The 26,404-nt window shown below is 56.0% G+C and overlaps 2 protein-coding genes across 5 annotated transcripts; one reads left to right on the top strand and one right to left on the bottom strand.

The window, feature by feature from the left end:
• Positions 1–181: 181 nt before the first annotated feature.
• Positions 182–3,368, top strand: SMIM1 (small integral membrane protein 1 (Vel blood group)). 4 transcript variants are annotated; one of them, XM_007980848.3, is made up of 4 exons: positions 182–291; positions 549–666; positions 2,697–2,881; positions 3,200–3,368. In XM_007980848.3, exons 3-4 carry the CDS (start codon positions 2,772–2,774, stop codon positions 3,324–3,326), a joined length of 237 nt encoding a protein of 78 aa, XP_007979039.1. In that variant the 5' UTR covers positions 182–291; positions 549–666; positions 2,697–2,771; the 3' UTR covers positions 3,327–3,368. The 4 variants fall into 4 exon arrangements, with proteins under 4 accessions (XP_007979039.1, XP_007979040.1, XP_037841075.1 ...); XM_007980849.3 differs by having other exon boundaries at positions 235–345; XM_037985147.2 differs by lacking the exons at positions 182–291; positions 549–666 and adding an exon at positions 1,075–1,317.
• Positions 3,369–7,624: 4,256 nt separating this feature from the next.
• On the bottom strand, positions 7,625–22,997 carry LRRC47 (leucine rich repeat containing 47). The gene is made up of 7 exons (XM_007980843.3): positions 22,359–22,997; positions 14,222–14,683; positions 12,460–12,576; positions 11,048–11,163; positions 9,736–9,838; positions 8,906–8,995; positions 7,625–8,731 (listed from the first exon to the last, which is right to left on the bottom strand). Exons 1-7 carry the CDS (start codon positions 22,971–22,973, stop codon positions 8,483–8,485), a joined length of 1,752 nt encoding a protein of 583 aa, XP_007979034.1. The 5' UTR covers positions 22,974–22,997; the 3' UTR covers positions 7,625–8,482.
• Positions 22,998–26,404: the final 3,407 nt, after the last annotated feature.

Here is a 26,404-nt window from a genome sequence, read left to right as displayed (position 1 = left end):
CCCGTCCCCGGCCCCTTCTGAACCAGGCACCTCCCCGCTGCTGGCTCCAGCCCTTCCCCGCATGACCCCGCCCCCTCTCGCCCCGCCCCCGACCCCTTCTGGACTAGACATCTCCCTGCCGCTGGCTCCAGCCCTTCCCCGCATGGCCCCGCCCACCACTCTAGCCACGCCCCCTTCCGGACCAGGTGCCTCCCGGCTGCTGGCTCTAGCCCTTCCTCGCGTGGCCCCGCCCCCGCCCTCGCCCCCTGCCCAGGCCCGGCCCCTGCGGAGCCCAGAGACGCGCGGACGCAGGTGAGGCGCGCTGGGGTCCGGGCTGCAGCTTCCCGGTGCGGCCACAGTGGGCAGGTGGGCCTGTGCGCGGCCTTGCTGGCTGAGAATTGGCGGGGGCTGGGGGCGTGCCTTGGACTGACCCCCACCGGCCTAATCCGCGGAGCGGGGCCAGGCCCGGAACTGCCCGCCCGGCTCCTGGTGGCCGCTGGGGACCCCCGACCCCAGCCACTTTCCCTTCCCAGCCCTTAGCAAGGCTGCTTCTCCGGTTATTTTTTTAGGCTCGAGGCGTCTACCGAACCTCAGCCCACGACCTGCCCCTCTGGGAGGTGCGGGCCGCGGCCAGGCTCTGACCTCAACCTGGCACAGAGGCCCCGGCCCTCAGGCAAGATTGTCCGGGTAAGTGTGGGGCCCTGAGGCGCTGTGGTGAAGAGGTCTATGCAGGGGCCGCTGTGTACCTAGGATCTTCCTGCACTCACAAACCCCCAGGAGGTGCCAGGACCTGGGAGGCTCCCAGGGCCTGGAGGGGCGTCCCTGATGGGTTTGTGCCGCCACAGCTGTGACTCTCACGTGAGTGTGGAGAGACGTTTACTGGGCAAGTGAGGGAGGCCAGCCTCAAGGGCCGGCTCTGGTGGCTTTGTCCACCGGGGTGACTTGGGAACCACGCGATCTAGGTCAGCAAGACAGGAACCCAGGATCCCAGAGTTGAATACACTGGGCTTGACCCCTCCCACCGGGAGGCCCATGATGGGCTGCTGCAGTGGACTTGGAGACTCAGCACTCCTGGGACTAATGCTGCGTGGATGTCAGGTTGCAAGGTGGCTGCTGCAGCTCCAGCCATCCCGTCAAGGCTAGAAGAAGGAGGTGGCTGCTGCTTCTTTCACAGAAGCAAAAGCTTCCCCATCCCCTGCTGCACCCTGGCTCCTGGCCCACAGCTGGGTGACTTGGGAAAGCAGGGGTGGCGGTATTAAGCTTGTCTTACCCCGGTTATGGCTGTTAACTGGGGCTGGCACATTGCTGCTGGGACCAGACTGGAATTCTGCACACCAGGTAAGAGGGCGTGAACCTTGGGTAGGCGGCTGACGCCTCCACATGCTCCGGGAAAACAGCACCCATACTCCAGTAGAGGCTGGGCCTCCCCGGGCCTGAGTGCCAGGCTGCACTGAGCCCGGGCTCCCACTGAAGGCACACTTTATGGCTTTGAGACAGCTCCCTCTGCCTCTTTGGGCTTTGGGGAAGGGCAGACACGGAAGTGCCCCAGGAGTCTCAGAACTGCCTGGGGCCTGAATTTCTGAGCTGGCTTCTTGCAGGGGAGTGGCTCTTGTGTCTTTAGACCTCTGTGCGGATGACCTGGGAGGAAGGTCAGCCTTCCCTGCTGGAGGGGGCCCAGCAAAGCCTCAGCCCCTAGAATGAGGGGCCTGCCACTGCCTGCCCAAGGACCCCACTCCTGGGGGCCAGATGCTGAGAAGAGACACTGGGGGCCCAGCAGACCGGAGAGCTAACCCCAGTCCCACAGCCTGGGTGGGTTGTCAATTTCTGGCACCCCCTCCAACCCCTGTACCCCCTTCCCCTTAGGTAAATAGGAGGTCGAAGCAGAGGCCAGAGGGTAAAGGAGGTGATTAGAGTCTGGGCTGGCTCAGGCTGGCCGGGCAGCTGTGCTAGTGCTTGGAGTTCCTCTCAGTCCCTGCGGTCTCCTGGTCTCTGTGGGCACTTGGGCTGCCAGGCACTGAGCTGAGTGCTGGGCAGTCCTGCAGCCACCCAGCCCACGACCCTCCTGTCTCTCTAGGGACTCCTTGAGGCCTTGAATCCACCCCGGCCCTGTGCTCAGTGCATCGTGCCCCCCAAGCTCCAGCCCTCCCAGAGGTGTGGGTGGGGGAGGGCCTGCAACCCACAGAGGCCAAGGACACAACTGCTGCCACTGCCCTCCCCAGGCAGGGACCGGTCTAGCTGTAGCCACTGCTCCAGACCTGCTGCCCTGGACCTGCTGCCCTGCCCCATCCCACCCTCCCCAGGCCAGCCTCCCCAGAGGTCAGCAGGCGCCTTATCGGGCAGGGTTAAGGAGGGGGACAGTTATCAGGGGCTGCATCCTGGGTTGGGCCACAATGTCCTTGTCTCTTGAGGGTGGCGGGCTGTGCAGGCTCTCTGATAAAAGCACCCAGGAAGGGAGGCCCCTGGAGCGTGCTGGAAGGAAACACTGGCCTCCCACATGCCTGAGGTTAGGGCTTGGCCTGAGATGGAATTCCAGCGGCTTGGTCCCATCCTCCCGGTGTGACCCTGAGCAAATGACTCAACCACTCTGTGTCTAGGTCGCCTGTTAAGTCAGGTGACAGAGCCGGTGAGGGAGCCAGGCCCTGGCCCTTAGTGCCCCTCCCCTAACAGCAGCCCCAGAGGGGGTCTTGACTACTGCCTTCCATTCGGTTGTTTTACAGTGAAGTCACAGCCTTGCCACCTGTCTTGATCTCACCACTGTGAAGGCCCCACGTCTCCTGCTGCAGCCCCACAGCATGCAGCCCCAGGAGAGCCAAGTCCACTATAGTAGGTGGGAGGACGGCAGCAGGGATGGAGTCAGCCTAGGGGCTGTGTCCAGCACAGAAGAGGCCTCATGCTGCCGCAGGTAAGGGGCCTGGGGGCGGCCTGCCAGCCACAGTAGGCCGGTGCCTAACCTGCCCAACCACAGAGACGCCTGCCCTAACCCCTGCCGCCAGCCCCATCACCCTCCACCCCATCCTGGCAGGGAGCCCACGGTCCAGCGGCTCAGCAAACCGCAGCCCTTGGCCTTCCCTCTGGTTGGCTGTGGGTGGGGAGAGCTTCCTCTTCACTCCAGCAGAGCGCCAGGCCCCTCCCCCTGACCCACACCAATGGCCACAGTCCACTTAGGGGCCCCTCACGCGGCCCTGGCCTGGGGCTCACCTCCAGTTGGTTCTCACCCCAGGATCTCCCAGAAGCTGTGCACGGGCAAGCTGGGCATCGCCATGAAAGTGCTGGGCGGCGTGGCCCTCTTCTGGATCATCTTCATCCTGGGCTACCTCACTGGCTACTATGTGCACAAGTGCAAATAAATGCTGCCCCGCGTGCATGCTGGGGGCTGGCTGCACATGTGAGAGCACAGGCCTGGAGAGACATCCCTGTCCACATGGACCCCCACATAGACATGGACCCCACATAGATATGGACCCCCACATAGACATGGACCCCACGGCACACACAGCAAACAGCACAGGCGCTGGCAGCTACGCGCACGAAGACACCAGGTGCACAGCTGTCACAGGCCCCACACGAGGGCGTACCACACACCTGGCACACAGTCCTTCAAAGGACCTACAGACAAACAGCTGGGCACACGTGGCAAGGAGGCCTGGGTCCAGCCTCAGCAGGAGCTGCAGGACACACCCACGCTGGGCCCTGCGGCCTGGAGCCCCCAACCACAGCCTCCCTTCACCCAGGGCTCAGCCCCTTCCCTTGTCAAGGCCAGGATGAGGGGTTCCTTGGGCAGACAAACTGAGCCCACCTCCCTGGCAGCCCCCCAGGGTGGGATCCTCCCTGCTGCTTTCCTCCATGGCAGCACTGTGCAGAGCTGTGTGGCCTGGGCAGGCCCCTGTCCTCTCTGGGCCTTTCTGACTCCTGGTTTTGTAAGGATGGCTCCAATAAGGGCTATGTGTCCTCTGCCCTTGTCTCAGATGTACCGTGTCTTCCTTAGTAAAGTGGGCACAGTTCTTCCTAGGCAGTCCACCATACGCAGGGGCTGGGTACATCCTCTTAGGGCTGGTGGCTGCCAGGGAGGACCCAGGTCTACCCTCCCTTCCCCAGGGACGGGCCTGGCCCCTCCAAGTACTCCTTGTGGGCCGAAAGCCTGTGTACAGAGGCATTAAGCGTCTGTTGAATGAACGGTGGACGACAGCCTTTGCCATAGTTGCCCGACCAGGCGTAACATCCAGGAAGGCTGTGGGAACGGCTTGTGTCCCCAGGGCAGGCCCCCTCCCATGTGGCTGTAGGAATGCACCCCTCCCAACTGGGCCCTCTGGCGAGGACACACAGCAGGCCTGGGGACCCGGATGTGGCTGGACCTCAGCTATGTCCCAGGGACTTCAGTCCCATTTCCCCTCCACCCCCATCCTGGCCTCCAGTCTCAGCCTCTGGTCCCAACCTCCATTCTCTTTGTAGGTCTTTCCCGAGTCATGTATTCAGCTCTCACCTACCACAAAAGACCCCAAAAAGCCTTGCCAGAAACATCTTGGGAAAGGGGTCCTCACCACAGGGCTGGGGGTGGGAGACACGGGCACCACTATCCTCACGGGCACAGGGAAGGGGGCCACAGGGCCAGATGAGGTTATCAGAGGGTTGAGGCTGCGCCTGCCCCAGGTCAGGTCCCACAGAACGCATCAAGTCAGGTAAACAGGAGGGGCTGGGCCAGTCTTGGTGGGGAGGCAGACTCCACACCATCCGCCTTTTGGGCGAGCAGGCCCACTTGAGGTCTGCCTGGGGCTAGAACGGTGGCAGGTGGAGCTGCAAGGCTGATTGCACACTGCCCCAAGCCTCCTGGCTCCAAACCTGAGGAGGAAGCCCAAGGGCCTGTCCTGGGCTGGGGTGTGAGGCAATGATGCTTTCCTGGGAGCCTGTTGTTGGATGGGCTGCTGTCTGCCCCAGCCATGACAGCCTGGATCTCAGCACAAGTCTTCAAAAAGAGATCCCTACCTCTGACCTGCCACTCCCAAGGAGGGAGGGGAGTGGCCAGCTGGTGCCCTCCCTGGAGCCCAGCTTCACAGGACAGCACTGCCCTGGGGCTGCTGCAGTTTGGCTGCATGGGCCCCAGAAGGCAGCATTCTGATCTGGGGGTCCTGGGGCTGGGCGTCCCCAAGAACTGGTGCGGCCCAGGAGCCAGGCGAGGGTACAGGATGGGGACGGGAGTTGTCCCAGTTCTAGTGGCCCTGGTGCTTCTGCCATGGGTCCCACACGCCAGTGATGCCCACGCACCCCCACAAATGCTCCTCCCCGCCCTGTCAGGGGCCAGCAGCAGATGGCACGGGCGGATGTCAGGGTCTGCCCCAGATCTGGCTGGCTGCGTCTGGCTCCACCCTGGCAGGGGCCCAGCATCTTCAGCCAGGGGCTCCACCAGCAGCCCTGCCAGCCCCAGCAGGGGAGGCTGCAGGCAGACACCCACGGGTGCTCACTGGGCCGGGCACTCAAGTTACCCACAGCTGCCTCTCAGGCACACTACTTGTCCCCTAAGTGGCCATGGTGGAAACAGCAGCTCCGGCCCCAGGATCCCAGGGTCATGGACCTAGGCTGAACTGGGCAGTGTCCTTACAGCTCTGGGAGGGTTGGGGAGACAATGGGACAGGACCCTGCTAAGTGGCCGCCTAGCTTCCCCTCCCAGAGACTTGTGAACAGGAGGATCTGCTGTGGGTGCGTCTGAGGCCTGGGCTCCTCTGAGTGTGCACCTGACGTATCCAGGCAGCCTGACACCTCTGGTCCATCTCGTGCTCCAGGCAGGGACCCAGCAGGGTGGGGCCGGTTCCCAGGACCCCTGGTCAAGGGTACTAGCTTCCCCGTGACAGTGGCAGGTGCCTCGTGCTCCCTGCTGGCAAGATCTGGGTGGGCACAGGAGGCCCTCAGCCTCCCCACATGGAAGCCACCACTGGGCTAGAGTGAGTTTGTGACACTTTGAGCAACAGCCTCTGGCAACGCCGGTGGGAAAGGATCTGCTGGGCCAGGAGCGGAGCTGTTTTTATTAGTGAGTGGGGGGGTGGGATGGGGTGAAGAAAACATCAGAGACACCTGCGCTGCGAGTTAAATACATTTCCAGCATCTCGCGCATCACGAGCTGCATCAGGAAAGGGCACAGCACGTGGCAGCCTCATCCTCATCTGTCCACACAGTGACAGATGTGCTACAGCATGGACACCAAGCCCCTGGGAGCCAAGATAGCAGCTCCAGCATCCCTCCCTCCCCTCCCTCCCTCCCGGACTGGGCCGGGCCATACAGAGAAAGGGCAGCCTCTGCCATGGCAGCCCAAAATCACCTCTCCGAGCAACTGTGTGGGGTCCCCAGCCCCAGAGCCCCAGCAGAGTCCTGGCCTGGGGAAGCCCCCGTGCCACCTCAAGCCTCCAACAAGGCAGGCTCCTGGCCAACTGTGGCATCTGCCTTGACTACCCAGAGCAGCAGGAAATTCGGTTTTGGGGGACACAAGGCAAGGCAGTAGTCTGACACACCCACAGCAGTCCGGCTGGCACTGTGTGGGCCTCATCCTGTCTGGAGTCCCCTCCCTCCCACAGTGGGCCAGACAGGAAGGCCTGGCAGTGACCAGATAAGTGGGTCCAGGTCTCAAGGCAGCCTGGCCCGCATCCTGCAAGGCTCTGAAGAGTCCCCCAGCTGTTAGTCTGCCCACTGCACAGGGCCCTGGGCCTCTCTGGTTCTGACGACTACAGGTGTGTGGGCTGTGGGGCTCTTGCAGATGCTCCCCAAAATCGCCAGTCATTTCTACAGACACAGAAATCAAGACACTGAACAGAGAACAAATGGTGTCGTTCGATAAAGCTGATGAGTCCGCTTCTCACATGGCACCCAGACCGTAAAGCAGTAGGGTCTGTGAAAGCCATCGCAGTGGCTGGCCGGGTCCTTGTGAGCCAAGCACACTGACTCCCGGGAGTGGTGTGCACGCACATGTGCCTGGACATACATGAAGACGTGGACATGGGGGTCTGACCTGGACATTCATGACGGAAATGTCTACAACAGAAGGTGCCCAGGACCCATCCATCTGGTGCACAAACGAAGATTTTTGGCTCAAAAACCTAAGCGTCCTCCAGCTACTGCTACCATCTGTCCCTCAGCTGACGACTGCTGATGCTTCCCAAGCAGAGCTGTCCGGTCCACTCATGGGGCTCCAACTGCCTGTCACTGTGGCACTAGCGTGCATACGATGAAAAGCCCACTGACGCCGCGCTCCTCTGCTCGGCCCCGCTGAGCCAGCGTGAGGGGCTGCCACTGCCTTCGGCCTACGGGCTGCTCGCCTGGAGGGGTCTCCACATCTCCACCCCCACAAGGCAATCCAGCAGCACTATGAAGAGATGCAACTCTGCCAATTCTAAGGTCACATTAAAACTTTCCCCCAAGATGATGATCACTGCCAGCTGAAAAACCCAATGTCCTTGCCCAGCCAAGCTGCATCCTGACATGATATGGTTTTAAAAGATGCTGCGTCATAGAAACTGACTGTGCCATTCAAGGAAATGCACATTGGTTAGCTTCCTAAGTTTTCGGGTCTCCAAACCAGTGACAGTCATGTGTTGCTTAGTGACATGAGAAATGTGTGCTCAGCCGCTGCTGTGTGATCATAGAGTGTCCTTACACAAGCCTCAATGGTGCGTGTAGTTTTATTTATGTGTTTTTCATCTGGAAAAGCAAGTGTCCCAGCAGCATGACTGAACATCAATCACTTCCCCTACTTGATCTACAAGAGGCCAACGCCAAGAGCCCAGGCCAGGCTTCCAAACACTGCACAAGAATGTCGTGGGCCCGCTGTCAGGGAAGTGTCCATCACTGACCCAGACGCTGTTATGTGGTGCATGACTGTACAGTGTTTTCTCCCATAGACAGTTACCTGCCACGTAGCTACATGATTCAGAACATTTTGAACAGTTAATTTTGACATCTGAATAATTCCATAAAAACCGTAAAATCAGTTTGGTGTTGTAACAACAACATAGCATCACTTTACGACAGAATCACCTGGAAAAACAGAACAACGAATACATACATCTTAAAAAATGCTGGGGTGGGCCACGCACAGTGGCTCACACCTGTAATCCCAGCACTCTGGGAGGCTGAGGCAGGAGGATCATGTAATCCCAGCACTTTGGGGCGGCAGAGGCAGGCAGATCATGAGGTCAAGAGATCACGACCATCCTGACCAAAATAGTGAAACCCCGTCTCTACTAAAAATACAAAAATTAGCTGGGCTAGTGGCACACACCTGTAGTCCCAGCTACTCGGGAGGCTGAGGCAGGAGAATCGCTTGAACCCGGGAGACAGAGGTTGCAGTGATTCCAGATCATGCCACTGCACTCCAGCCTGGCGACAGAGTGAGACTCCATCTCAAACCAACCAACCAAAAAAAAACGGGTGAAAATCTAATGGATAATTCAGCATTGCCACATAGAAACCTCAGTAAAACAGGCCAAACAAACGCGGACAGGCTGGACAGGCGGCCCCAGCGTCAGCGCACGACAGTCACATGGGGAGGGGCGGTGGCCAGGTCGGCCTTGGACGGGTACACCACCTTCAGGCTCCCTTCCAGGTCCACCACCCGGACCTGCTCCACCACCAGCGGGGAGGGCCCGTCCTTTCCAGCACTGGGATTCGTTCTGGGATCTGGAAGTTGTCCAGAGACTGCATCAGCTTCGGTATCTGAGAGTGATCCTTCCTCTTTATTTTCTAAAGTGTACTTGTTCATTTCTGCCATTTTCTGCAAATGAAAAATACCTCTTTAACCTGGAGATGAGAGGTGACCCAGGGAAGACACGCTGCTGTCAGCCAATGCAGTACGCAAGAAAGAGACAATCAGGACGGGTGGTAAGTCAGAGCAGAGCACCACTCACGCTCAAAACGCGTTTCTCAGGAGGAGCCACCAGGCACTCACCAGAATGAGGGCATCCATGACATCCTTGCAAATCTGCAGACTGGTGGCACTTGTTACTTCCAAAAACAAATCAGAGGTCGTTTTCTTAACCTTAAAGAAAGATTTCAGAAAAGACAGTTATCAAATGTACACATCAGCAACTGCATCATTTGTTCTGAGGAAAAATCTACAAAACTATGTGGCCAGGCAAAGTGGCTCACACCTGTAAACCCAGCACTTTGGGAGGTGGATGTGGGAGGATCTCTTGAACTCAGGAGTTCAAGACCAGCCTGGGCAACACAGCGAGACCCCATCTCTACAAAAATATACATCCCAGGACGTTGCGCAGCACCGAGCATGAGCAATGAACAGTGAGCCACGGCTCTGAGAAGCCAGGGCCTTTGTCCCCTCCGGGCTGCGTTTTCTATTGTACACAAGGAGACCTCACAATGCAGCAGACACTTGTGTGTGTTAATTCTTTTTCTTTCTTTTTTTTTTTTTTGGAGACAGAGTTTCGCTCTTGTTGCCCAGGCTGGAGTGCAAGGGCGCAATCTCAGCTCACTGTAACCTCCACCTTCTGGGTTCAAGCGATTCTCCTGCCTCAGCCTCCCAAGCAGCTGGCATTACAGGCATGCACCACCACGCCCGGCTAATTTTGTATTTTTAGTAAAGACAGGGTTTCTCCGTTTTGGTCAGGCTGGTCTTGAACTCCCAACCTCAGGTGATCCGCCCACCTCGGTCTCCCAAAACACTAGGATTACAGGTGTGAGCCACCACACCTAGCAGACTTGTGTTAATTCTACAGGGAACAACCTAGAAGACACACCAAGTTCACACACATGCCACCCTACCTTTGTCTTCTCACTGTTGGTTATTGGTGGGAAGGAAATCACATCACCGTCTGCATCCACAAGACACGGGTAATTTTCATTTCCATCCAGCAAATGAAGGTATCTGTGTGGGAAGAAATACAAATGATAGGCCTAACTATGAAAGATATATTGTGCAGGGTGTGGTGGCATGTGCCTGTGGTCCCAGCACTCGGGAGGCTGAAACAGGAGGGCTGCATGGGCCCAGGAGTGTGCTGGGCTGTGCTGCGCCCATGGCGTGTCTACACTAAGTCCGTCATCACTATGTTGAGCTCCTGGGAGCGGAGGACCACCAGGCTGCCTAAGAAGGAGTGAACCAGCCCACGTCAGAAACAGAGCAGGACAAAAAGCTCCGGTACTGATCAGTAGTGGGATTGTGCCTATGATTGGCCACCTCACTCCAGCCTGGGCAACATGGCGCGACCCCATCTTAAAAACAAAAAAGAAAAAAGGCACAGCTGGGCGCAGTGGCTCACTCCTGTAATCCTAGCAGTTTGGGAGGCCAAGGCAGGCAGATCACCTGAGGTCAGGAGTTCAAGACCAGCCTGGCAAACATGGCAAAACCCTGTCTCTACTAAGTAAACACAAAAATTAGCGAGGTGTGGTGGCAGGCGCCTGTAATCCCAGCTACTCAGGAGGCTGAGGCAGGAGAATCGCTTGAACCCAGGAGGTGGAGGTTGCAGCGAGCTGAGATCGTGCCATTGCACTCCAGCCTGGGCGACAAGAGTGAGACTCTATCTCAAAAAAAAAAAAAAAAAAAAAAGGCACACACCTGAAAACATACCTAAAGGGTAAACTGGACGAATCAAAAAGTTCTTTCCACAAATGAAGTGTAATATCAAGGGCCAAAGCATAACAAGCCTCAGAGAACAAAGTATTCTGCAGCCTGTGCTTACAGAAATCGCTGGGCTAGTTATAGATGATCATCTTGCTTAGAGCAGCGCCAAGGACCCCGACTTGGACACCCAGCAGCGCGGGGTGTCCGTTTCCTAATGGCTACTTTCTATTCTATCCTGTCCTGTCCCATCCCGAGGGCGACCCGCCTCCTGCGGAATGGCCAATACCTCCGCTCCTAACACCTTCCACTTCCCTCACGTCAGGGCCATCTAGATGACAGACTGGTTCCACAACGTCTCCTTTCAGCAGAGAATGCTTTCTTTTTTTCTGTTTACCCTGTAAGAAGCTTCCGGCTCTGGTAGCATTAGGTGTTCCTGAGGAGCACAAACTCACTCAGTGGAGGCTGGCATGCTGCACCCCCCACGCCCGGCCCCACCCCACCAGGCGCGCTGCCCACCTGTGCAGGCCCGACACACTCTGCCGCTTCTTCTGCTTCCTCTGCTCCTCGGCCTCCAGCTGCAGCTGCCGCACCAGCTCCTTGGCCTTGGCTTCCTTCCGCCCCAGGGGAACAATCTATCGGGCAGAAACCCATAAACTCCACTAGGGTCACAGCCACAGAACTCGCCCGTCCTGTCGATTACAGCCTTAAGCCTCCACGAGCCCTCCCGACTGCCACCCTCATTCATCTCTACAGCAGGCAGGAGCATCCACGGGACCACGCAGCAAGAAGCTGCCTGCAGGCTGCGGTCGCAGCATCCCTGGGAGACCTGGCGCCCAAACACACTGATCCTACCGAGGCAGGGCTTGACCTCAAACCCAGCCATGCACAACCGTTTCCAGAGGTCTGCCATCCTCACAAGGCCAAATGAGGAGAGAAAGCCTGAGCAGCCGGGACCGCATGCACTGCACAGAATTCAACATCCAGGATGGCACCACGATACAGCCACTCACACTACTGCCAACCCCAAGCACGGGGTTTTACAGTCGGGACAAAGACCAAGATTTCTGATTAAAGGGTAGCGAGCGAGTGAAGGAAACCATTTTCCCACGACTGCTCCTCCACCGAGTCCTCTCACAGCTGTGCACCGCTTCCAGTAACTGCAAACGTGGCCTGTTTCATTATTTCATGTCTTTGCAAGAACAGCATCGGATTCTACTCTAAAGAAAATGTTCAGGCCAGGCGCGGTGGCTTATGCCTGTAATCCCAGCACGGTGGGAGGCAGAGAAGGGTGGATCACCTGAGGTCAGGAGTTCGAGACTAGCCTGGCCAACATGGAGAAACCCTGTCTTTACTAAAAACACAAATTTAGCTGGACGTGGTGTGCATGCCTGTAATCCCAACTACTTGGGAGGGTGAGGCAGGAGAATCGCTGGAACGAGGGAGGCAGAGGTTGTGCTGAGCCGAGATTGTGCCATTGCACTCCAGCTTGGGCAACAAGAGTGAAACTCCGTCTCAAAACAAAAAAGAAAGAAAATGTTCAGGCCAGGCACGGTGGCTTACGCCTGTAATTCCAGCACTTTGAGAGGCTGAGGTGGGTGGATCATCTGAGGTCTGGAGTTCGAGACCAGCCTGACCAACATGGAGAAACCCCATCTCTACTAAAAGTACAAAATTAGCTGGGCGTGGTGGCGCATGCCTGTAAACTCAGCTACTCGGGAGGCTGAGGCAGGAGAATCACTTGGACTCAGGAGGTAGAGGCTGCGGTGAGCTGAGATTATGCCATTGCACTCCAGCGTGGGTGACAAGAACGAAACTCCATCTCCAAAAAAAAAAAAAAGAAAAGAAAAGGTTCGGGCTCCAGTATCAGCACAGCGTCTTTCGACACCAAGGAGACCCTTGAGCAGACCCTGCAAAGGAGGCTGTAACACCTTGAGGTCCTGCGGGGGCCGGGCGCAGTACAGCAGGGGCCCTTTGACAGCACGGAGCTCGTGGGTGGCAAGGGTGGCGGCCGTCCTCTTCTCACAGAGATCTTCGTGGAGCTTGGTCTGCAACACAGGAGCAGTGATGAGCGAGGTCTTTTGTGCCCAGCGAGGGGTTCACGCTTGACCCTCAGCCGGGCTGTGCACCAGGAAACCCTCCCAGTCCAAGGTCTTCAAAACCCCGCCACACCCCTTTCCGAGACGGGGCTCCCCTCCAACTCCTCTCCACCCGGCCAGCCAGGCACTCACTGTGGAATCACCATCAGGAAAACTATCTTAGCCTATCAATCAGCAGACTTTCTTCCCTCTCTAATTCTAGACGTAATATTTGAGATTTCAAAGAATCCATCTTGAACTTTAAATAAAGGCTAAGCTTTAAGTTTTAAAGCCCTGGCTGTGGTGCCTGTTCCCTTCCTCCCTAAACTGCAGGCAGAAGGACTCTCATGACAGTCACTCTCGGCCCGCCATGCACCGTCACTGCCACTGAGGGGCACACGGGACTTTCCCCTGGGCACAGATGTGGTTTATATTTTAAAAGTTGGTCAGGTGTCACAGAAAAACAACAAACTGGGAAGTTAGTCTTGCCAAAACCTAAACAATTCACAGAAGAATGTGCTGGCAAGAGTTGATGACTTTAATACTATCTTACATAAAACAAAATGTGTCATTTACTGCAGAAGTCAGAAGACCCACCAAAATATCAAAAAATCAAGGAATCCTGATTTCTTTTCCTTTTTTTTTTTTCTTTTGAGATGAAGTCTTGCTGTGTCAGCCAGGCTGGAGTGCAGTGGTATGATCGCAGCTCACTGCAACCTCCACCTCCCAGGTTCAAGTGATTCTCCTGCCTCAGCTTCCCCAGTAGCTGGGATTACAGGCGCTCGCCACCACGCCGGGCTCATTTTTGTGTTTTTAATTAGAGATGGGGTTTCATGATGTTGGCCAGGCTGGTCTCGAACTCCTGACAGGTGATCCACCCACTGCAGCCTCCCAGAGTGCTGGGATTACAGGCATGAGCCACCGCACCAGCTGGAACCCTGATTTTTAACTACAATAAAGCTATCCAGGAATCAGGATAGGCCAGGTGTGGTGGCTCACGCCCATAATCCCCACACTTTGGGAGGCTGAGGCGAGTGGACTCCTTGAGGTCAGGAGTTCAAGACCAACCTGGCCAACATGGTGAAACCCTATCTCTTTTAAAAATACAAAAAAATTACCCGGACATGATAGCGGGCGCCTGTAATGTCAGCTACTCAGGAGGCTGAGGCAGGAGAATCACTTGAACCCGGGAGGCAGAGGCTGCAGTGAGATTAGACTGTGCCACTGCACTCCAGCAGTGGAGACAAAGCGAGACTCCTGGGAAAAAAAAAAAAAATTAGGATAAACCATTAACCCCATATGTGGAGGAGCAAGGGATAGGCCCAGTGACTAGGACTAACCAGGCCAGGCTGCGGGCATCTGGGAAGAGGCCATCTCCAAGCTGGGGACACCTGCCTCCTGGAGGGGACTGAGGCCTCACCCCTTCCTCAGCAACACCTGAGCCAGAACCTGCTCTATTCCCTCTTTGGAGCTGAGGAAACTGAGGCACACATATATCTGGCTGGGCTCCACACTCCACTGCTGCTCCTTCGGACACACTCGCCCCAGGATGTGTCCCAGCCTGCGGCATCCCACACCTCTGTCCTCGTCATCTGAGGACCCCATGGGCACCCACCTGTGAGGTGAGGAAGCGCTTGAGCGCATTCCCTGGCTGCAGGTCCATGCCTCGCACCACGGCCCCCACAATGTAGGGCCGCACATCCCGGACCTCGGGGCTCACTCTGACTGTTAGGGGTGCGGGGTTTTCAGAGACGTGCAGGACCCTGAGCAGCAGCCGGCCGGCATCTCCCACGTCCTGCTCCTCCCCATCGCCGCCCTCCCGCCTCTGCTTCCTCTCCCTCCTCTTCTTCCGGCTGTCTTCCTTCTCCGAGCCCTCAGCACGGCCCTTGCCCTTCCCGCCACCACGGCCTCCGACGCGCAGGTACTCCAGGATGGATCTTGTCTGGCAGCCGCTGACCATCTTCTCCAGGCGCTTGTCTCTCAGCTTGTTCCCGCGGAAATTAATCTCCTTAAGCTTGGGGCAGTCCGCAAGCTCCGCAGGGATCTCGCTCAGCTGGTTGTTGGAAAGGTCCAACGTCTGCAAAGAGAAATGAGGATGCGTCAGAGCTCCAGACTCTGGGAAAAGAGTCCAGGGTCAGCTCCAGAGGCAGGGGGACCACTCATCACTCACAAGAGCCACCACTGGCCTGTCTGTGGGGAAGTCCCTGGGGAACCACAAGTTATTCACCTATGAGTCGTTTCCCCAGCTGTACACCCCCACATCAAAGGCACTATCCAAGGAGCCCCTCCGAGGGGAAGCTGTCAGCCATGGTTAACAGTGATCTCTGCAAAAGTTTCTGACTCAAACATGTTACCGTCTTCAACAACTACAGCAGCACTGCAGATCAATCATCAGGTTAGAGAACAGAAAGGCGACAAGGGATGAGGAATGTCTGGCTGTGAAACGTGACCTCGTGTCAGGACCTAGCCAGGACTGCTCAGGTGAGAAGCGGGTTCCCCAAAGTGGTGTTTTTTTTTTTTTTTTAATTAAATGAGCTAAAAAAAAAAAATACAGCAAAATCTCTCAAGAGCATTCTTCTTCATATTGAAGTACAAAATTGCCCGCAGTGACACACACAGTGCTCTCAGGGGGAAGGAAAGGGGAAAGCCGACTTCAATGGCGATGGGTTCTCAGCCTTCGTCTGACCCAGGGCAGGTGCATCGGGGCCACCACTGTGTGCCACACAGATGCCCAGGAAGCCCTGTGGCACACGGGAAAGCTCTTTCTATGACCATGACTTATCAGACTTTGGCAAAACGTGCAGGTGACCTCACTGAAAGGATGGAAGGGGTACAGTGGGGTACAGTGGCACCTGATGCACTCTTAGGATGTCTCTCCCAGGGTCTGGGCAGTGCAGGGAACGTGTGTGTGAGGGCAGCCACCTCCATGACATGAGGCTGCCGCTGCGGGTTCAGGCAAAAGGGGCCCATCCGCCTCCACTCTGCTCCTTCCTGGCTTGGTACCCAGGCCCCACAGCCTCACCGGGGTGGAGGAGCAGGCACTGCCAGCAAACTCTTCTGTCCCAGCTTCCTCTAGGGCTGGAGGAAGACCCTGCTTGGGATGTAAGGCCTGACCCTCGGGGGTCTCTGGCAGCCTGGGTGCCGGCTCTGCCCCCAGAGAGGAGGCAACAGCATGTGGGCCCCCAGAAGCCAGCACTCACCCTTGGCTGGTGTGGCTGGTGAGTCCCAGTCACACTGTGTGTAGAGGAGACAGGTGGGGCTGGACCTGATTGACTCTGAACAGAGATGGGAGGGGCTGATTACCCAGAGGACACCTTCTGCTTCGCCTGGAATGGACGGCAGGGGTGATGGAATTTCTCAAGCCCCAAGTTGTGAAGGAAATGAAAAAAGGAACCTGCCGGAATCCTCTGGCTCAAGCTGCTCAGCGGCAGGTAAGGGCAGCATGGCTCAGAAATGCGACGGTGCTCACAAGCGGGAAGGGCGGCACGGCTCAGACGTGGGAGGGTGCACTGGACGAGTTCCCACAGGGAGAGCAGAGACCCAGGGAGGAAGTGGACAACTTAACAGTCAAGGAGGAACAGCGTGTGTAAAATAAAAGGGATCAAGTGCCCTCCAGGAGAGAAGGGGCAGTCTAAGCAGCAGTGGTGCCTGCTGGGGAAGAACAGGAGGCGGGGGCTGAGACCAAGCTCAGCTGCTGAGCACTACCTGAGCTACGCGTCCATCGGCTCTAACAGAACTGCCACAATTTTGTGCTTCTCCAGACAGGACAGGATGGGCTGGGCTGGTGTGGACTGGTTGTACTGGTGACTCCAGCCCAGACCTCCCTTCCAGCCCCACATGGGACGGGAGACAATCTACCCCTGGAATCCAGGTGGTCTCACAAAGTACCAGGAGCCGTATCGCCAACACTGTTGCCAGCCTGCAGCAGCAGGAACAGCGCGGCCGTGAGCTCAGGCTTCTAGAGCTCCTCACCTCCCTGTCAAGAGCCCTGGCTCCAGTGTTAGAACCAGCCTGGGCCAGCAGCCCAGGGCACAGCTCGCCTGGCAGAGGCCACGGGAAGCTCTCAGGTTGGAAGGTCGTGGGTGCGGGCACCTGAGGTTCTGCTCTGTGGGCTTCTGCACTGCCCTAAGGGGCTCTGGTCAAAAAGCTTGAGAGTTCCCCTCAAGTGAAACCTCCTTACTGCCTGCAAACACGCAGTGGAGCCTCTCCCCCAGCTGACGAAGAGCAAGTTCCTTAAGACCCAGGACCAGCAGCAGAGGCAAAGGAGGCAGGCAGGGCCCCACTGAGGCGCCCATTGCAGCCACAGCCAGGTTCAGCCCACAGCCTGCAGTAAGTCCCCAAAATGACAATGGCGGGCACTCGGAGAAGGGTCTTCCTTCCAGGCAAAGACCGTCAGAGAAAGGGCATCTGAGCAGCTCAGGACCTGCCTGGAGGCTCTGTGGGAGTTGGGGGACAGGAAGGGAAGCGGGGGAAGGAAAGCAAGAGGGAGGGCAAGAGAGTCACCATCTGGGTGGGGTGCAAAGCCGCAGATGTTGGGGGGTCCTTGTCAGAAATGCGAAGCCCTGCTGACGAGGTCACACGCTGGCCCCTCAGCCCAGCGCTGGGCACCCAGTGGCAGCCTCAGCAGGAAATGAAGCCAGAGGTTTCACATATGAAGGGTGGGATGAGGGTAGCGTCAGTTTTCAATTGTGCGAGGGAGTAAGCAGGAGCGCCCACAAGGATGTGAGGTGCACACTGGCTCCAGAGAGGATGAGTTACACGGGGTGGCTGGGGGTCGTCCTGACACCCGATGGGACGAACTGCCATCACCTGTCACCTGGAGCTGACACTCTTCTGCAGGAAACACAACCCCCGCAGGGGCTAAGCTGATGGCAGCAACATGGGGCCTGACTCTGGCCTGGCACACTGGCTGCCTTCCGGGCCCATGGCTTTTGCAGGGGACCTGCTGCTGGGGAAGGATCCTAACTTCATGGTGGTGACAGGCTTACATAAACCAATCCAACAAAGAGCGCCAGTCCCTGAGTGAGCCCCACTCCCTCCGGCAGCAACTGAGAAACTCGGAAGCTGAGGGGAGAGCGTCTGGCTTCAGGAGGGTTCGCGTTGAGGCTGAACTTCCTGTGCAGCTTGAACTTGGGAGGGGAGTGGCCCAGGGCCTGAAAGGACATCTTTACTAAGGCACCGTCCCGCCCACATCAGCTGTTCAGGTAACATCTGTCCCACCCATCCCTCATTCCCACACGGACAGCACCACAGGCCTGCGTGATGGCCACTTACAATGCAGCCAGGAGAGGTGTGACGTGCCCCCATCCCTGGCTCACCACAGCGCTGGCAGCTGAACCCCACAGGCCACAGCAGCGGGAAGCAGCCGGGGAGGGCCAGCCAGGTGCTCTCAGAGCTCAGCAAGTCACGTGGCTCTGAGGCCAGCACGCTGGGGAAGCCAGGCTCCCACGCAGGCAGAGCTACAGGTGAGGCCACAGGACAGCAGAGGCCTCGTCCCCAGTGGCTGGGAGGAAAGAGGATCAGAGCCTTTGCACTGCAGGTCCCAGCCCAGGCTTGGGGGTGCTCCCTGGGGAATGGGTGTGGGGATGAGCACTAGGAACCAGGCTGAGCTGCTTCCACTTGCAGTCTCGTCCCTCTGGGCGGGGGAAGGACAGGCAGAAGCCTCTGTGCTGTTATTCTGGCGGCCTCTAAAGAGCCAGCCCTCCCAATGAACCGGAACTGGGCTTGCACTCAGTTAACCCACAAAACGCAGGAAAGTGGCAGGAGGCACGTTCCAGGTCAATGCCTGAAGAGCTGGCAGCTGCTGCTTTTGTGCTGAGCAGCCCTGAGCCCTGCGACAGAAAGGGAGGGAGAGGCCCCGAGATGACACATGGAGAAGCCCACCCACCCCGGCAGCCCAGCGCTGAGCCCATGCCAGCTGAGCACAGCCACACAAGCGACCAGCAGCAAGAGCTGCAGCACCGTCCACTGTCCAGCGGAGCCAGCCCAGGGTGCAGGGCTGCTGCTGCTTTAAGCCTCATGGTTTCAGAGTCAAGCAGCCACGATGACCAGCACCACCTCCGGTCTCCCTCCCTCTTCGTGTACTGCATTACCCTCCCAGTCTTCCTACCGAGGAGCAAAGAGCTTTCAAGAGCCAACGGCACGCAGTCACAGAGAGGCAGGGCTGGAGCCCATGCCTTCTGTTTTTATTCCTTTCCTCCCCCTTCTTTCTCTCTCCTTTTTTTTGAGACGAAGTTTTGCTCTCGTTGACCAGACTGGAGTGCAGCGGCGCCATCTCGGCTCACTGCAAGCTCTGCCTCCCAGGTTCAAGTGATTCTTCTGCCTCAGCCTCCCAAGTAGCTGGCATTACAGGCACGCGCCACCATGCCCAGCTAATTTTGTATTTTTAGCAGAGACGGTGTTGAACTCCCGACCTCAGGTGGTCCACCTGCCTCAGCCTCCCAAAGTGCTGGGATAACAGGCGTGAGCCACAGTGCCTGGCCTTTCTCTTTCTTTAAGACAGGGTCTAGCTCTGTTGCCCAGGCTGGAGTGCAGTGGTGTGATCATAGCTCACTGCAGCTTCAACCTCCCGGGTTTAAGCGTTCATCCCACCTCAGCCTCCTGAGTAGCTGGGACCACAGGGGCACACCACCACACCCAGCTAATTTTTCTATTTTTTGTAGAGACAGGTTTTTGCCACGTTGCCCAGGCTGGTCTCAAACTCCTGGGCTCAAGTGATCTGCCCGCTTCAGCCTCCTGAAGGGCTGGGATGCCAGGCATGAACCACTGCACCCAGCCTGCCTTCCGTTTCTGAGCTCAGTTTTTTGGTTTTCTACACTCCCCATCTCCCCACAGCACCAGGAAGGACATCAAATGCATTCGCCTTTGTGTGCAAAACTCCAGTGTGCGTAGCTACTTGCTGGGCACAGTTCTGGTAGCCACTCCTCAGAAAGGTCCCCAAAAGGACATCTGAGTCCAACAAGGATTCCAATAGCTCTTGCATGACCCTCCAAGAAACAGGTCTCCTGTTAGCCACTGGAAGCCTAAAATTTAGGAACAGAATGGCCCAGGGGAAAGGGCACTTGGTCACCTCTTTTGGGATTTAGAAAACAAGACACACTCTTTGACTTGAATGACATTGTTTTGGGCACCACAAAGAGTACTGCTTTATTGGGCAGGTGCTAGAGAGAGCTGTAAACACAATTTTTTTTTTTTTTTTTTTTGAGACGCAGTCTCAGTTTGTCACCCAGGTTGGAGTGCAGTGGCGCAATCTCCGCTCATTGCAACCTCCGCCTCCTGGGTTTAAGCGATTCTCCTGCCTCAGCCTCCCGTGTAGCTGGGACTACAGGCATGCACCACCACACCCAGCTGATTTTTGTATTTTTTAGTAGAGACAGGGTTTCACCTTGTTGGCCAGAATGATCTCGATCTCTTGACCTCATGATCTGCCCGCCTCGGCCTCCTAAAGTGCTGGGATTACAAGCGTGAGCCACCATGCCCAGCCCACAACACTTTAAGAGCTTGAATACTGAAAGACATCTATGAATTTGAAAAGAAATATTGTAACTGACTGGGTGCTTACATGATGTAAGGTACAATATTAAGATACAGGCCTACATCAACACTCTGGAAAACCAAAAGTATCTGTCAGGTGGGAAAGTGGGGGTAGACCGTGTTGTACCCAACATCACACCTTTGTCCTAGAGGGATGCCTACAGCCCCGAGGACCAAGGAAAATGCCAGTGAACTCGCCTCTTCCAGGAAATGCCAATGAAACCACCTTTGCAAAACCTGTAACAGTGACAAAATTACGGTGGTGGAAAAGATCTGATCTAACCAATCCCCATCTTCAGCCTTCAAACTACCTTTTTTTTTTTAAATTTTTATTTTTAGACAGAGTTTCACTCTTGTTTCCCAGGCTGGAGTGCAGTGACATGATCTTGATTCACCGCAACCTCCGCCTCCCGGGTTTAAGCGATTCTCCTGCCTCAGCCTCCCGAGTAGCTGGGATTACAGGCATGTGCCACCACGCCCAGCTAGAGACAGGGTTTCTCCATGTTGGTCAGGCTGGTCTACAACTCCCGACCTCAGATGATCTGCCTGCCTTAGCCTCCCAAAGTGCTGGGACTATAGGCATGAGCCAGCAGGCCTGGCCCTTCAAACTACCTTTAATTATTCCTGGGCTTGGGCCAAGCTAACTTTGGGAGACATTTATAGTTTAAATGATAATAGTCCTTCTGTAAAACTCAACTGCCTTTGTAAAGCTAATGAGGGTCCACCAGGCTAGGAGGATGGAGGAGCCTGAATTCTGCTAAAGTGCAAACATGTATGACTGTCAGTCATTATTCTGGAGATGACAAGATATGTGACCTCCCCAATTACTCCTGCAGATAACATCACGGTACTGTAGAACCTAAGATTGGCCTTCGGAGCTGTCTTTTTCAGGTTTTTTGCATGTCTGATCAATGGCACTACCTGAAACCAAAATGAGCTCCTGTGGCCCCACCCAGAAGTGACTCAGTGAGCAGGAGGACCATTTCCCACACCTCTATGATTGCACTTCAACCAATCAGCAGTAAGCACCCATTGCCTAGCCACCCTCCCCTTCCCCCAAACTATCCTTGAAAAACCCCAGCCTCCAAATTTTTGGGGAAACTGGTTTAGTAATAAAACTCAGCCGGACGTGGTGGCTCATGCCTGTAATCCCAGCACTTTGGAGGCTGAGATAGGCAGATTATGAGGTCAGGAGATCGAGACCATCCTGGCTAACATGGTGAAACTCCATCTCTACTAAAAATACAAAAAATTAGCCAGGCATGGTGGCAGCGCCTGTAGTCCCGGTTACTCAGGAGGCTGAGGCAGGAGAATGGCGTGAACCCAGGAGGCGGAGGTTGAAGGGAGCTGAGATTGCGCCACTGCACTCCAGCCTGGGAGAGACTTCATCTCAAAAAAAAAAAAAAAAAAAAAAAAGGAAATGTCTTCATAAATTCAAAGATGAAAAATGGAGGAAGAAATGCAGGACTGCCTTAAGGATGAAACCAAAAGAGAAGATGCAGAGATGCAGAGACCATCCGGCTGGGTTTAGGTTGTGGTTCTGCCATGTGGCTTCCCCACTATCTTTTAGGCAACAGATTTAACGGGAACCTGTTATAGGCCAAGTATTATCCCGGGGCCTGGGGATCCCAGATTAATTGGTAAACAGACCTTGGACAATCTAGTCTGGAGAAAAACCCAAGTTACTTGCTTACTTTGCGCAAGCCCTTTGACTTTCTGTAAAACAGCAATAACCACCCCTACCTTGGAAAGCTGCTATTAGGATGATGCTATTAGGATGAAGTGAAATACAATCTTTGAGATCACAGCATGTAGCATTATGCAAAATCCAGGGTGCCCCCTTCACCACAAGACTCCAGTCACTTCACAAGTATTAGATACAAAAAAGACAGGTTTCGACGCCCGACCTACGGGAGAAGCCAAGTTTGCTAACAATTACAAAATAGCGTACCACGTGTAAAAGTCCAGTTGTTAACAGAATGAGGGGAGTTCAGAGACCACCTAGTATGCTGGTGTGGCCAGGAGAAGGGGGAGTTGGAAGGCGGCAACTACTTCCCAGGGGTGATGCCCCCGCAGTTGGCTCCTTTCAGCCTTGCAGGAATTCCCTGTGCCCACTGCCCCAGGGGGCGTCACTAGGAAGGGCTCGGTCCCGAAAGGGGTTCCTTCTCCAGGGCTACTCCAAGGCCCCATCCCGCCCCGCCCGGGCAGCTCCCGCTGACCTTGAGCGAGGCCAGGTGGGCGATGTCGGGGCTGAGTTCTCGGAGGCAGTTGTCAGCAGCCGCCAGTTCACTGAGGAGGGGCAGCGCGCCGGGGCGAAAGAGCTCGGCGGGGAAGGAGTCGAGGCAATTGCCGGTAAGGTTGAGGCTCTGCAGGCGCGGGGCGCAGCGCGCCAGGTCGGCTGGCAGCTCGCGCAGCCGGTTGCCGCTGAGGTTGAGGCTCTGCAGCTGCGGAAGGCCCGGCGGCTCGGCGGGGCCCAAGCCTTGGCCCGGCGGCAGCGCTTCCAGCGCGTTGCCCGACAGGTCGAGTACCCGAAGGGCAGGCAGCGGCCCGAGCTCGGGGCTCAGGCCGGGCCCCAGCGCGTTGCGCCGGAGCACGAGGCTGTGCAGCTGCGGCAGGCCCTGCGCCAGGCCAGGCCCCGGCGCGCGCAGGCTCCCGCAGCCGCTCACTTCCAAGTAGTGCAGCAGCGGCAGGGTGAAAAGCCGCGGCGGCAGCTGCCCACCCGCCGCCCGCACTCGCTCCTCCAGCCCGGGCCCCGTCAGCAACAGCTCCCGCCGCCGCTCCCGCTCAGCCAGCTCCAGCTCCGGCCAGGCCTCGGACACCGCCGCCGCCGCCATGGCGCCTCAGCTACTGGCAGGCACCCACCCACCAAGGTGCTTCCGGGGCAGCACGCGCCACTTCCGGCCTGTGCCGAGAAAGCCCATAGAGAAGTCGCCTGGCTGCTAGAGTGCCGCCGCGCGTGCCATCTCGGGGAGGGGCGTGTCCTGCGTGGAGCCGGGGAGAGGCTGGGGAGAGGCCCGCGAGCGGGGTGAGGGTGGGGGCTATGAACCCAACAGTATCAGAGACAGGACTCAATGAAATGTAAAAAGTTTATTTTTCCAAGGTTAAGGACACGCCATTGTCACAGCCCTAGGAGGTCATGACGATGGTGCCCAGGGAAGATGGGGTGCAGCTTGGTTTTGTACATTTTAGGGAGACGTGAGACATCAATCAACACTTGCAAGTGTACCTTGGTTCGGTCCAGTAAGGCAGGACAATTCCAGGAGAGGGCTTCCAGGTCACAGGTACAGAAGAGACCGGAGGGTGAATTCTTTTGAGTCTTTGATCAGCCTTTCACTGACTACGCAATTTATTATACGTGTGAGACGCAGGTAGGGGAATAGTCGCTTATGCTTTAGTCTGGCTCATTGAGTCTGCATTTCTACATAAACGATAGAACAAAGGAAGCGATCAGAAATGCTTCTGTCCAGGTGAGCAGAGGAATGACTTTGAGTTCAGTCCTTTGTCCCGCATCTGTGAAGGGAAGCTAGCAATTTGCATTGCCAGGGTGGAATTCAACACAACTGTTTTAGGGTAAAGATCTTGAGGCCCACAGGGAATTTCTCTGTGGGCAAATTGTGAGGGAGGTGTGTAGCTTTAAATATATATATTTGTAACTATCTTATTTAGGAATAAGATGGGAGGCCGATTTGCCTGAAGCAGTTCCCAACTTGACTTTTTCCTTTGACTTAGTGATTGTGGGGTTTTGAGATTTATTTTCCTTTCACAGGGTGGGATGCGGGCAGATTGAAGAGCCAGCCTGTCCTCCACTGTGCCCTGGCCGGCTTGTTTTGGAATTTCTGCGCTTTTGAGTGGTGTAAACCAAAACCAAAATTCTTTTTTTTTTTCTTGAGACAGAGTCTCACTATGTCACCCAGGTTGGAGTGCAGTGATGTCATCTTGGCTCACTGCAACCTCCGCCTCCTGAGTTCAAGCAGTTCTCCTGCCTCAGCCTCCCTCTGGGACTACAGGTGCGCGCCACCATGCCCGGTTAATTTTTTTTTTTTTTTTTTTTTTTTTTTTGAGACGGAGTCTCACTCTGTCACCCAGGCTGGAGTGCAGTGGCGCGATCTCGGCTCACTGCAAGCTCTGCCTCCCGGGTTCACGCCATTCTCCTGCCTCAGCCTCCCGAGTAGCTGGGACTACAGGCGCCCGCCACCATGCCCTGCTAATTTTTTTGTGTTTTTAGTAGAGATGGGGTTTCACCATGTTAGCCAGGATGGTCTGGATCTCCTGACCTCGTGATCCGCCCGCCTCGGCCTCCCAAAGTGCTGGGATTACAGGCGTGAGCCACTGCGCCCAGCCGCCCGGTTAATTTTTATAATTGGGTTAATGTAATTTTTATATTAGCCGGGTTTCGCTGTGTTGGCCAGGCTGGTCTCTAATACCTGACCTCAGGTGATCTGCCCGCCTCGGCCCCCCAAAGTGGTAGGCTCACAGGCACAAGCCACTGCACCCGGACCCCAAATTCTTATTTATTTGTTTGTTTGTTTGTTTGTTTGTTTATTGAGACAGGGTCTTGCTCTGTTACCCAGGCTGGAGTGCAGTGGTGCCAACTCAGCTCGTTGCAGCCTCGACTTCCCCGGCTCCAGAGATCCTCCCACCTCGCCCCTGAATAGTTGGTACCATAAGCATGCGCCACCACACCTGGCTAATCTTTGTATTTTTTGTAGAGCTGGGGTTTTGCCATGTTGCCCAGGCTAGTCTCAAACCCGTGAGCTCAAGCAATCCACCTGCCTCAGCCTCCCAAATTGCTAGGATTACAGGTGTGAGTCACCACACCTGGCCAAAAAATAAAATTCTAAGCCCCCCAGCCACCTAAGTGGACCCCTCCTGTGGGCCAAGGGCATTCCCTAGTTAACCTGAAAAACTAGTTCAGGCCATGAGGGGAAGGGTCGGATGTGGGGGGTGGGGGTTGGACATGCCTCATTATACACTCCTCCCCGTGGGAATTCGGGCCCACCTGACCATCGTTAACATCAACACAGACCTGAAGACTGACAAAGCCAGGCCAGGCCAGTGGCTCATGCCTGTAATCCCATCACTTTGGGAGGCCGAGGCGGGTGGATCACTTGAGGTCAGGAGTTTGAGACCAGCCTGACCAACATGATGAAAACCCGTCCCTACTAAAAATATAAAAATTAGCTGGGCGTGGTGGTGGGCGCCTGTAATCCAAGCTACTCAGGAGGCTGAGGCAGGAGAATCGCTTAAACCCAGGAGGCGGAGGTTGCAGTGGGCCAGGATTGCACGACTGCATTCCAGCCTGGGTGACAGAGCGAGACTCCATTTCAAAAAAAAAAAAAAAAAAAAAAAGGCTGACAAATGACTCTTTGGCGCAATGATACCAAATTCCAGCCTGCCTCTAGTAGAGCATTATGTGACAGATAAAGAAATTGAAATATTTTACCCCAAATTCTATTTCCTTGCTGTATCTTAAAATGGTCCTGCAAGGCTGTCTATTGTGAGGGAAATCTGCACTCTGAAGGCAGTCTCCTTGCTTTGCTGGGCCTTTTTCCTGATCCAGGAGAGAATCAACTCTGATAATAAAAAAAATAAATACACAGAAATCATTTACAGGCTGGGCGCTGTGGCTCACTCCTGTAATCCCAACACTTTGGGAGGCTGAGGCAGGCAGATCGCCCGAGGTCAGGAGTTCGAGACCAGCCTGGCCAACATGGTGAAATGCTGTCTTAACTAAAAATACAAAAATTAGCCAGGCGGGGTGGTGGGCACCCGTAATCCCAGCTACTTGGAACCTGAGGCAGGAGCTTCAACCCAGGAGGCAGAAGTTGCACTGAGCTGAGATTGTGCCATTGTACTCCAGCCTGGGCAACAGAGGGAGGCTCCATCTCAAAAAAAAAAAACAAAAAACAAAAAACAAAAAACACCAAAAAAGAACTTCCAGGGGGTAATTTTGAAGCAAACCAGGCTCAGAGACCCAGATATGAATCCTACTGCTCTGGGGGAGTTAGGAACAGTGAGCCCACCACTACTGGGCCAAAGTCAGGATGGCCTAAACTGGACCTTCAGACAGGCTATTTCTCGAGATCACCTTCAGAACAAGACATGCAGCCCTACATCCCCCTGTACCCCCTGCACCCTTGTGCACCCCCCTGAACCCTTCTGCACCCCGCTGCACCCCCCTGCACCCCCCTGTACCCTTCTGCATCCCCCTGCACCCCCCTGCACCCTTCTGCATCCTCCTGCACCACCCCTACATGTTTCCCAC

The sequence above is a fragment of the Chlorocebus sabaeus genome, chromosome 20, assembly GCF_047675955.1.
Source record: "Chlorocebus sabaeus isolate Y175 chromosome 20, mChlSab1.0.hap1, whole genome shotgun sequence".
Classification (NCBI taxonomy): Eukaryota; Metazoa; Chordata; class Mammalia; order Primates; family Cercopithecidae; genus Chlorocebus; species Chlorocebus sabaeus.
This window is presented reverse-complemented; position numbering and strand designations above follow the sequence as displayed.